Source organism: Eublepharis macularius, chromosome 10 (genome assembly GCF_028583425.1).
Source record: "Eublepharis macularius isolate TG4126 chromosome 10, MPM_Emac_v1.0, whole genome shotgun sequence".
Taxonomy (NCBI): Eukaryota; Metazoa; Chordata; class Lepidosauria; order Squamata; family Eublepharidae; genus Eublepharis; species Eublepharis macularius.
In genome coordinates, this window is record NC_072799.1 from 209158 (window position 1) to 221231 (window position 12074).

Genomic DNA, 12074 nt, shown 5'->3' on the forward strand with positions numbered 1-12074 from the left:
TGTGAAGACTGCCAAATGTCCTTTTTAGCATGTTCACAGAGGAGAGCCTGCCTTTGGATGGAAACAGCCTCCAGTCCACCGAAGTTACAGCAGAATAAAATCACCATCCGTCTTTAAATTGCTGCTGGTTTTTCCCCTGAGCCAGGGCTCTCCTCAAGCCAGCTCATGTGACAGCTCCGGAAGTATATGAGGCCTGTACAAACCCTCTCCTGAGAGAGTAAGAGGGAGGGAAGGAAAGAGCTCCACTTCAGGAGAGTCAGGGGATGCCCCCCCCCCCATTTGAGAACAGTGTGCCAAGTGTGTGGTAGAGAACTGTATCCAAGAATACTTAGTCTGGAGTCCTCTAAGGAAGGCAAATTCAGATGGTCCATCCTGGCTGGGAGCCAGTCTACACAAGCCACCATCCCAAGCCACAAACCCCGCCACAGCCACTCTCTGCGTGGCAGAAAGCCTTTTATTGCATGAATACAGGGAAAGCAAAGCCCCTGTCCCCCCCCCCCAAACCTCAACCTGAAAGGGCACAGGGAGGGGGAGTCCATGGCGGTTGAGAGGATACAGTTGCCCAGGACAGAAAGGAAATCAGGAGGGGGAAGAGATCCAGTGAAGGGCTCGTGGTAAAGCCAAAGGGAGAAGCAAAGCCACAAAGGAGTGGAGGCTCATGAAGAAGCTGGGGAGTCCACTGACAGAGACTTTGGCAAGTGTGGGGCTGCTTCTAGCCGCTGTGCCCGCTGCTCCTCACCTCCCAAACTGGGCTGCCGCATATTTTGACTTGAGCCTTTAGTTCAGTTCAGCTCTGCAAAGTGAAGGTTTCCTCCTGCACCAGCCACAGCCACCAACTGCCCTCCAGGTGCTGATGCCACCACATGAACAGGTTTGTTGGGTAGGTGGATCTCTCCAACCACCTGTGAGCAGCAGCAGTAGAGAGAGAGCAAGAGAGAGAGAGAGAGATAGAGCTGGCAGCCAAGATGCAGCCAAGCCTCTCTCCACGTGAGGCTTTACCCAGCCCCACAACCCTTTTCAGGCAGTGGCCATTGCTCAGTGGTGGAGCAGAGGTTCTTGGGCTTGGGGCAGTCCCTGCAACCTGCTTTGGAAGGAAGATGTCAGGGAGCGGCTGCCAGTCAAAGCACCGAGCGAGCTGAACAAGCATCACACAGCTTGAGGAAGGCACCTCTCTAGCTGCTCCCTCCCCCTGTCCAGAAGAGCACTTCTCCTGGACTCCTTACCTGACCAGTGCCGGCATGGAGAAGGCTAGCTCCACAGGTTCCACTGCCACCAGCCATCACCATGTTCCCGGCACAGAATTGGGCTGAGTAGAGGAATTCCCCCTGTGTAGGGCTCCCAGGAAAGGGCAGGTTTTGCCACAGCCGAGCCATGCGCAAGTCCCACATCTGGAGGGCATTGCGGGGCACCCATGAACCAGTCAGGACTTGATTTCCCTGCAAGGAGAGGAGCCAGAGGGATTATCAGCCAGTCACTGGGAAAGAGAATTCTTCCTCCCTGGTAGCAGGGGAATGGAGGAATACCCCGCCACAACTACACAGTGTGCAGCTTAAGCCACCTTCTTGGGCCCAAACAACATTGCTGCATTTTGTGAATCGAGATTTTCATCTCAAGGAAGGGATGGGGCAAGACCAGCCCTAAGTAGCATTCACTGATTTCCTCTCCACACACCCCTTCCTCTGAGCAGCTCCCACAGTGTCCCCCGCAGGGCAATCGTGATGAGCCCAAGGCCACCCAGAGAGCTCTGTGGCTAAGTGGGGGGTTTAAACCCTGCTTCCTCCGTCCAACACAACACCCAGTTTGGTTAGAAAACAGCTGCCCATGGAAGGCCCTGGGAAGGATCAGTTTAGCCCCGAGGCAGCCTGGGCCATGCCCAGTGCTGATCAGGCATTAATTCCTGCTATACAGAACACAAAATGGGTCCCTCCAGTCTGGCCTCCTGACTCCCGCAGTGGCCAGTCAGATGCTGCAGAGAAGCCCTCATGGCCCTCCCCTGATTGCTCCACAGCATCTGGCAACGAACGAGGTCTGTTCCGTCTCTGAACCGAGCAGCCCAATCTGGCCGTTCTGGCTAATAGCCAGCCATACACCTAGCTCCCTTTTAAATCCTCCTAAGCCAGTTACCCTCACCACATCTCATGGCAGAGATTTCCACAAGTCAACTACTTGCTGGGTGAAGTCGTACTTCCTTTTGTCTCTTGAGCCTGCAACTAATCAACTTTATAGAGCTCCAGTTTGCAGGTGCTCTTGGACCCACCCTTACTGCTGGATAAACAGGCGGCAACTATGGCCAGGAGGGCCTTTTAGCAGCTTCAAAAGGTGAGCCAGTTGTGGCTTTTGCTAGGCGGCAGAAAAGATCTGGCCACGGTGGTGCGTGCCCTGCTTACGTCTAGATTAGATTACTGCAATCCACTCTATGCAGGGTGGCCCTTGAACACTGTTTGGAAAGGCCAGTTGGTGCAGAATGCTGCATCCAGAATGTTAAGGGGGGGTCATAAGGACCATCATCTGCACTGGCTCCCCATCTGTTTCTGGGCACAAGTCAAGGTGTGGATGTTGACCTTTAAAGCCCTATATAATTTGGGACCGCCTACTTCCTTATGAACCTGCCCAACCGCTATGGCTATCTTCTGAGACCCTGCCTCTGCCTTCTGAGGAGAGACAGGACGGCCTTCTCAGTCATGGCACCGAAACGGAAACTCTCTCCCCAGGGAGACTTGCCTGCCCCCTTCTGCTGCTGGCTCCTGCCCACGGGCAAAGGCTGTTTAGTTTTTTTCTGGTGTTCCCTCAGTGATTCGCCTTCCTGCTCAATGTTTTCAATTGCATGTGTATTTAGCGTGGTTTTAATTGTTTTAATTATTTGTTTTGTTTAGGTTTAATGGTTTTTAAGATGTGTTTTTATCATATATATTTTTAATCTATCAGCTACCCGGGTGACCCTGATGAGGAAGAAAGGTGAGGTATGAATTTTGTAAATTGGTAAATAATAATAAATATATAGGACGATCCTTACCACCAAGTTCCAGTCTAACTGAAGGGGAACGTCTATTTCTCTGCTTCCTTTGCACCATGCTTAATCTTGCAGACTTTTATCGTGCCACCCTTAATTCCCCTTTTTTCTAAACCCCAAAGTCCCAGATGGTTTAGCCTTGCCTCATTTGAAACAAACTCCTGTTATAAACGACCTTGTCCCCCCACTGCATTCTTACACTGGCGTTGACCAAAAGGGTCAGGGCACGCATGAGGGGTGAAAGTGTAGGGCTGAGCTCCCCCCTCCCTAACCTTCACAGAAAGGGATTTCTCCCCTTGGACACAAGTCTCCAGTTCCAGGCTGAAAGTTTTACAGATTCTCCTGCAGCCTAGGAGGACCTTTGTGAAGGCAAACAGAGCTGGGCCAGGCATGCTGGAAACTCCGCTCCAAGCCTGCTCTTGACAAGTCATCTCAAAAGTCCTGGACCGTGAGTGCAAGGGCTCCAGGACAGGAAACTGAAACCTATCCACCTGGACTCCCCTTGACCCCACACACCCACACACCCACACACCCACACCCACACCCCCCCCCCCACACACACACACACAAAACAGGTTTCAAAGGGGGAATTTCTCTGAACATAGAGGTTCTTGCCCTTCATTCTAGAAGCAGAAAGCCAACACTGTGTACAAGTGTTGATCTATGCTCTTGGAGACCCGTGTTCAAATCACCGCATAACTATAAAATTCACTTGGTACCCCATCACACCCTCTCTATCCAACCTAACTCACAGTGTCGTTGTGAGGATAAAATGGAAAGGAGATGAACCAGGTACGCTGCCCTGGGCTCCTTAGAGCCAGGGCAGAATAAAAATTAGACAGGCAGATACCTGTCTTCTTCCTCCTCACCTTGACGTCAATACCTGGGCCGCAGATGTGGGGCCCACTGAGCATGCCTTGCGCCCCTTTGTGCACACGCTTGTCCCACACCTAGAGCACAGACAAGAGATTCACAAGAAAGGAGAGAACTGGACTACGCCCCTCTCACCCAGCAGGCAGGAGTCCCTCCACACGCTCCCCGCAAGAGACACGGCCGAAGAGGGGATCTGGGGCCAGAAACAACCTCCCCAGACTACTCACTTTGACAGAGTTGTCCCAGCCCCCGGTCAGAAAGAGATGCAACTCTGTGGGGTGGAAACGCAAGGCGAAGATCCGCCGGGAATGGCCACTGCGAGGCGTGAACTCGTCCCCAGCCATGAAGTCGGGGGCCTCCATGACATGGAAGAGCTTCTCAATGGAAAAGGGGAAAAAGACCAGTGTTGACGGCACCCTCTACTCAGCACACATGGCCTCCACTGCCATGAGCTCACCTGGTTGGTGTGGCTGTCATAGAGACGGATGTGCCGGTCCTTGCCAGCAGTAGCAAAGGCGCTGCCATCCCGGGAGACATCTAGAGCATTGATCTCATTCTCCTTCTCTGGCAGGGGGGAGGGGGAGAGATTTAAGTCTGGGTGAACCCTTGAACATTACAAGCTGACCCCCACCCCATTTCTCCTGCGTTCTCAACCAAGGTGAAGACACGTTCGCTCACCCTGGAGTCCCTCCCAAGCAGGCCAACCCCTGTACCTGTCAAGGACACCACAGGATACTGAGATGGCAAATCATAGATGGTGATGGTGCCATCTGCTCCAGCAGCCAACAGCAGCTCTGGCTTCAACCGATGGAAGTTCACAGCAGTGATGGCATGGTGCGTGTGGTGCCCTGGGAACAAGGAAGGACCTGCCAAGCCTGCCACTGCGTCCACCAGCTGGGAAAGCAGAAACAAAGAGCCAGGAACCACATCACCCACAAAAGGCCACTTGGTCTCTGTCTTCCCCCCTCTACATTTTGACCCAAAGCACAGAATGCAGCCAATGGCAGTCCAGGGGCCCAAAGTCACCCCTCTCTGCCAATTGTGGCTTTGCTTTTATGTTTACAGGAAGGAAGCCTGTCTCAGAGACGCAAGCACATTCACTTACTCACCCCAGTGACACACTATTTTTTCTGAAAGAGCTTCTTTTCTGGAGTCGGGATGCAAAGGGCCCCAGCTCCTGCCCCCAAATCCCTGTGGCCCCCTCCCAGGAATCCAGCCCCTGCCCCACTTTGACCCAGCCAGTGCATTTGCAGTCCCTCTCCAGCGTGAGCTACGGGCTTGTTATCAACACTGGCGGCTGCTGCCTGGTGACTCTGCGGGGTGTGTCCAGCCTTCCTTACCTGCACCACTCCATTTCCAAAGCCAGCTGCAAGCTGCCCCCCATCAGGGGTAAAGCCCAGGCTGTAGATGCCATGGGGGTCCTTGCTGAGGGGGACTCGCTGTGGGGCAGTCAGGCTGCGGGAGGAGCAAGACCCCTCCTTTGCCCACGCTTTCTGATCCTGGCCACACTCCACAATAACAAGGTCACGTGAGAGTTGCAAGGCCTCAGCCAACCGCCGCTGCGCCATGGGGCTCGGACCCTGTGCCAAAAAGCGGAGCGAGAGAGAAGAAATGTCGTTATCCATGCCTGGGAAGGGCGACTGACAACTCTGTCACACTGGGTGTATGTGGTGGGGGTGGGTATTATAGGTGCTCCTGCTTAGAGCACAGGTCCAGGGAGAAAAAGCTTGAGGAGGAGGAGGAGGAGGAGGAGGACTTCGGCTCCCTCAGCTGAAGAAGGGGCTCGTTGCTCACTGGGGCCAACTGGGAAAAAAAACAAAGTGGTGGACTTGAACCACCTTTTTGTATGCAGGCATTATCTCCCCCCCCCCGCGCCCAATTTCTTCATAGCCTAGAGATAAACATGGCCCATATTACACATGCTATGAAAGGTCAAGGTGATGGGGGGGCACTTCCACGTCTGTTGGGCGGCTGGCAGGAGAGAAAGATCATCCAACAGTGAGGGAAAGCTCCCAGTTTGTGCAATAGGGAACTCCACACACCCTGCAAAGGTCTGAGATGCTCCCCAAAGGAAAAGGATACTGGTCCATCCTTGGGGAGGGACTACGGCTCAGCGGCAGAGCATCTGACATGGCAGGCCCATTTCAGGGACAGGGAAGTGAAATGGTAACAGGCGACGAAGAGAGGGCAGAACTGCTCAATTCCTACTTTTCCTCAGTCTTCTCCTGCGAGGGAGATGGTGCTCCTTCTTCTATCTAAGACCGCCACTTTTTCTGGGGCTGCCCTCGGCCATCTGCTATGCCCGTATACAGACTCCCAATATTTGTTTAAATAGCCTGCTCCTGGACTATTTTAATGACTTTTAAAAAAATTATTATTGATCTTATGGTTTTGTGACTTCTAATGTATTTTTAAAATGTTGTTAGCCGCCCTGAGCCCATCTGTGGGGAGGGCGGGGTATAAATCAAATCAAATCAAATCAATCAGTCAATCAAACAGGGCAATAACAGAACACACAGAAGGGACTTACAGCCTAGGATCAGCATAGGGATAGTACATAAGCAGCCAGTTCCTTTAAATGGAACTAAGTCCTCAGAGCTAGATGAATTGCATCCAAGGGTACTAAAAGAATTTGCGGATGTAATTTCGGAGCCTCTGTCCATTATTTTTGAGAATTCTTGGAGAATAGGTGAGGTGTCAAAAGATTGGAAGCAGGCAAATGTTGTCCCCAACTTCAAGAAGGGGAAAAAGGAGGATCCAGGTAACTACAGACCCGTCGGCTTGATGTCTATGCCTGGAAAAGTTTTGGAACAAATCATCAGTCAGTCCTTGAACATTTAGAAAGGATGGCTGTGATTACTAAGAGCCAGCATGGGTTTTTCAAGAATAAGTCATGCCAGACGAACCTTTTGAGAAAGCAGCCCTAACCTGGTTAGCCCAGGTTAGCCTGATCTCATCAGAGCTCAGAAACTAAGCAGGGTCAGCCTTGGTTAGTAATTGGATGGGAGACCTCCAATGAAGACCAGGGTTGCAGAGGCAGGCAATGGCAAACCACCTCTGTTAGTCTCTTGCCATGAAAAATCCACTAGGGGTCGCCTTAAGTCAGCTGTGACTTGAGGGCACCACACACACACACACACAAGTGGATCCGTAACTGCTTGACAGATCGCACCTAAAGAGTGCTTGTTAATGGTTCCTCATTCTCTTGGAGAATAGTGACAAGGGGAGTTCCTCAGGGATCAGTCCTAGGATCTGTTCTGTTCAACTTTTTTATAAATGATTTGGATGAAAGAATCGAAGGAATGCTTACTAAATTTGCAAATGATACTAAATTGGGAGGGGTAGCAAATATGCTGGAAGAGTCAGGATACAGGATGATTTTGACAGGCTAGAAAACTGGGCTAAATCAAATAAAAAATTTCAACAGAAATAAGTGCAAAATGCTGCATTTAGGAAGGACATATCAAATACATAATTATAGAATGGGGGAGACTTGTCTTGACAGCTGTATGTGCAAGAAGGACGTAAGGGTCCTAGTAGACCATACACTGAATATGAGTCAGCCGTAGAGATGGGCACGAACAGCAATAGGAACAAAAAAAAGCCACAAACAGCCCAATCTGCTGTTCGCGAACAAGCTGTTCGTGAGACCCCATTCTAAACAAACAGGTGCTTGTTGCAAGCCTCGTTTGTTGCTGTTCATCAAGCCAGACAATCTGGCACCTGCAATCAATTCCCTTGGCAACCAGAGGCAGGGACTGCCTGAACTCTGTCTGAACTCCTGCTGTTGCCCTGGAAACCCCAATCTAAGCCCAATTTAGCTTGATAGGCAGGTCTTCCTTTCAAGTGTGGAGCTCCAAATTTGTTACAAGGGAGCAAAGAGCAGGGGGGAGGGGGGCTCCCAGCTCTGACTTTGCAGACAGTAGAGAGGGAGCGAGACAGTTGCAGTTAGCATTTTGATAGAGTGCATTGGAGCTTGAATTTTCTTTGTGTGGGGTGGGATAGGGATCTACCCCTTCAAGTTCCAGGGCTGCTGCCAGGCTCTGGGCCAAGCTATTATTTATTATTGGTACCTTTCCTGCTGCCTGCTCAGGTCAGATTTCTGGGAGTGGTGCAGTAGGGATCTTGACTTGGTTGATGGCTGGAGGAGAGCTTGCTGGCCCCCACAAACATGTTTGTGAACAGGGCCATGTTCGTGGTTGTTCGTGAGTCCCTGTTCGTGGATGGCAACGAACAATATGTTCGGTTTTTTTCCTGTTCATTCCTATCTCTAGTCAGCGGTGTGATGTGGTAGCTAAAAAGGCAAATGTGGTTTTGTGCTGTATCAACAGAAGCAGTGTGTCCAGACCACGTGAAGTGATGGTACTGCTCTGCTTTGATTAGACCTCACCTAGAGTATTGTGTTCAGTTTGGGGTACCACAATTTGAGGGGTCTGGAAACCAAGTTCTATGAAGAAAGGCTGAAGGAGCTCGGTATGCTTAGTCTGGAAAGGCGATGACTGAAAGGTCAGACCAGAACCAATGGCTTGAAATTAAATCAAAAGTTTTTGGCTAAACATTAGGAAGGACTTCCCGACAGTTAAAGCGGTGCCTCAGTGGAACAGGCTTCCTTGGGAGGTGGTGGACTCTCCTTCTTTGGAGGTTTCTAAGCAGAGGCTAGATGGCCATCTGACAGCAATGCCAATTCTGTGAACCTAGGCAGATGATGAGAGGGAGGGCAGGAAGGGTTACATCAGGGCTTAGTTCTTGTGGCCCCTTCTTACATGTCCAGGGTAATGCCAATCGCCACTTTGGGATCAGGAAGCAATTTTTCCCAGGCCCCTTTGGCTAGGGATCCTGACGGTGTTTTGCCATCTTCAGCGCATGGAGCAGGAGTGGGGGGGGAGGTAACTGAATTTCCTGCGTTGTGCAGAGGTTGGACTAGATGGCCCTGTAGGTCCCTTCCGGCCCTCTGATGCCACATTTGCAAGTGCAGCTTGCAGGAGCTCCTGGGCTCAGCCCCCAGCAGCATCTTCCACCACCTAAGGCTCAGGAGGGAGGTCACGTGGAAGCCTCTTCCCTGCCTGAGGCCCTGCTAGGGTTACCAGCCTCCAGATAATAATGATAATGGTTGTTGTGGGTTTTCCAGGCTGTATTGCCGTGGTCTTGGCATCCACGGCAATACAGCCCGGAAAACCCACAACAACCATCGTTCTCCGGCCGTGAAAGCCTTCGACAATACAATAATGATAATAATAACATTTGATTTATATACCGCCCTTCAGGACAACTTAATGCCCACTCAGAGCAGTTTACAAAGTGTTATTACCCCACAACAATCACCCTGTGAGGTGGGTGGGGCTGAGAGAGCTCCAGAGAACTGTGAATCACCCAAAGTCACCCAGCCGGCTTTTAGTGGGAGTGGGGAATCAAACCCAGCTCTCCAGATTAGAGTCCCGTGCTCTTAACCACTGCACCAAACTGGCTGGAGAGCTCCTGGAATTACAACTGGTCTCCAGGCCACAGAGATCAGTTCACCTGGAGAAAATGGCTACTTTTGGGGGTGGACTCTATGGAATTATGCCATGCCGAGGTCCTTTCCCTCCCCAAACCCTACTTTCTCCAGGCTTCTCCAGGTGTCACTCACTCACCCCCCCCCCCCAGATCTCCAGGAATTTCCCAACTTGGAGCTGGCAACCCTAGGCCCTGCAGAGCCCCTCGCCCACGGAGCAGACAAGGCTGGACCTCCAGGCCGAGCCCCTCAAGAGAGCCCCCCGCGCCCCCACCCGGGCCCGGCCACCGCGCCCAGGAAGCGCCCGGTTCGCGGGGCTCTTGTCCCTGCCTCGTGGAGAGGAGGCCCTTCTTCGGCAGCCCGGAAAGAGGCCCCGGAGCCCGCACAGCGGACGCGGCCCAGGCCCGGCCGCCCACGGGACTCCGCGCAAGTCTCCCGGCCCCCCGGCCTTGCGCGGCTGAGCGGGGCGGGGGCGGGGCCAGGCCAAGGCCCTCCCGTGGGCTCTGCAGAGGCCAGACGCAGCGGGGCCCCATCGCCGCGGCAGGGGTCGGGCGGCGGCCAGGAGACGTCACGGTCGCGCTCACCCGCCCGGAACTTCGCGCCGCCCCGACCGCGGCCCAGCCGTCGCCTAGGCAACGGGCGGACGCCGCGGCCTCCGTACGCCTCGCCCCGCCCCATCCCTCATTGGCGGGGCGCGCCGAGCGGCTTCTTCCGCGATTGGCGGATTCGGTGGACGTCGCGGAGCCTGCGGCAAAGCCCCGCTTGGCACGTGATGCGGAGGGTGGGGCGTCGCTGAGGGGGCGCGAGGCGCCGAGCTGGCCAATGAGAGCGCGGCGAAGAGAAGGCCCCGCCGGATGCCCGCCCCCCGACCCGGAAGTCCTCCTCGCGCAGGGAGGAGAGCGGCGCGAACCATAGAGGCAGCGGCCGCGAGACGGTTCCCGTCGGACTCGCGGCGCAGGGAAGGGAAGGGCCTGGAGCGCCCGGGGATCCCGCCTCCCGCCACGCCCCTCCCGGCTCGCAGGCTGAGCGCCGCGCCGGCCGCCCCCCGCTGCCCTCCCCGGCCCGGCCCAGCGCCGCCTCTGCCCGGCTCTCACGCCCGGCCCGCGGAGCCGAGCAAGGGAGCGGCGCGGGGGCCCTGACCGGGGGTGGCTGCGTGGCCGCAGGGGAGCGGCCTTCCCGGCCAGGCTGCCTGCGCCTGCCTCGGCCTCCCACTGCCGCCGCCGCCCTACACGGAGTCGGGCCCAGGACCCCCCGCGGCCAGGGCGGGCGTCTCGTCCTGGCGGCAGCTCTCCCGAGCCGCCCCCGCTGAAGCTCCTTCCCGGCCTCTGCTGCCTGCCGGGTCCTTTGTGCCTGGAGCTGCCGGGCATCGAACCCGGGGCCTTCGGCACACCAAGCAGGAGCCCGTCCGTCCGTTCGTCCCTTGGGTCGCAGTCCCTCCTGTAAAGGAGTCCAGTGAGCTCCGCGGCCTGCTCTCTCGGATGCAGCACACAAGCTTCTCACCAGCGTCATTCCAGATGTTTCCGGGCTCTCTTTAGGCCACTCAGTTCTGGGGTGAACCCTGGGATCAGGTCCCACCACAAGGGTGGGAGAGATCCAGCAGTGGCAACCTTGTGGGTGGCTTCTAGGAGCTTCTCCTTCCACTGCAGTCTCAACAGACCGTTTCTTGGGATCATAAAATCCCCTAGACGAGCCTTTGGAAATCCAGAAGGATCCGTGAGTCAACACGGGTGGACGATTATAACTGTCCCCCCCCCGTCCCTTGCGGGGGGTCTTAACCCCCTTGCCCTGTATAGTGGTCAGACCATAGTACAGGACGAACCCGGAACCCTCAAACCAGACCTTCCCTCAAAAAGCAAGGCACCACCTCTTTCCTGCGTTGAGCCCATCATGACTGGGGAGGCCCACGGCAGCCCAAGAGGCTACAAAATCCTGGGCCGGCCTCGGCAAGGAGCCCCCAGCACAAATGTTGCAGTCCCCCACCCAGATCCACCAATAGAGGTGTCTTCAGCACCTCACTCAAGAGTGCCTCCACCCCCTCAGACAAGGTGTCTGTTAGGGAGCTGGGCAGTCATTAAGACAAGTAGAATGCCTAATCTGTCCTTAGTCCCCAGGGAAGGCGCACGCCGTTAATGCCAGCGATTGCTTACACTGGGAGTCTGCAAAAGGGAACTCCCCTCCTCCCAGGCCTCCAGTGCAGAGTCTGTTGGGACAGACACAGCACATCATTGGGACTGTATATTTGCATTAAGCCAATGCCTGTTGCTGTAACTATGTTCTTACTGGGTAATTTTTGCACTGTTTAATATCATGTACTTTATTTCAGCATTTTTTCAGCTCTTTATTGGATTGCTGCTTGGTTTCAAATTTCTGCAAATTCTGCATTTGCATACCCTATTGCATTATTGTTCTCCAGCTGGTAAGAATCATAGAGTTGGAAGGGACTTCTAGGCTCATCTAGTCCAACCCCCTGCACAATGCAGGAAATTCACATCTCCCCTCCTCACACCCCCAGTGACCCCTGCTTCATGCCCAGAAGATGGCAAAACACTGTCAGGATCCCCAGCCAAACTGGCCTGGAGGAAATTGCTTCCTGACCCCAAAGTGGCAACCAGCATTATGCTGGGCATGTAAGAAGGGGCTGCGGGAACTAAGCACTGATGTAGACCTTCCTGCCCTCCCTCTCACGATCTCACAGAATCA

The 12074-nt window shown here is 54.2% G+C and overlaps 1 protein-coding gene across 1 annotated transcript; it reads right to left on the minus strand.

The window, feature by feature from the left end:
* Positions 1-221: 221 nt before the first annotated feature.
* On the minus strand, positions 222-10741 carry LOC129336915 (uncharacterized WD repeat-containing protein all2124-like). Its single transcript, XM_054990330.1, has 8 exons — positions 9959-10741; positions 5224-5463; positions 4597-4777; positions 4341-4447; positions 4111-4257; positions 3880-3960; positions 1224-1436; positions 222-902 (listed from the first exon to the last, which is right to left on the minus strand). Exons 1-8 carry the CDS (start codon positions 10739-10741, stop codon positions 783-785), a joined length of 1872 nt encoding a protein of 623 aa, XP_054846305.1. The 3' UTR covers positions 222-782.
* Between the last annotated feature and the right edge of the window lie 1333 nt (positions 10742-12074).

What these genes read in the sequence shown, in the direction of transcription:
- LOC129336915 (XM_054990330.1), bottom strand. Translation starts at nt 10,741, where the DNA reads ATGCCCGGCAGCTCCAGGCACAAAGGACCCGGCAGGCAGCAGAGGCCG. An exon ending in TTGGAAATGGAGTGGTGCAG is followed by an intron (nt 4,778 to 5,223) that starts GTAAGGAAGGCT and finishes CTGCTTTCCCAG; the next exon opens with CTGGTGGACGCAGTGGCAGG. An exon ending in TCCATGCCGGCACTGGTCAG is followed by an intron (nt 903 to 1,223) that starts GTAAGGAGTCCA and finishes TGCTGCTCACAG; the next exon opens with GTGGTTGGAGAGATCCACCT.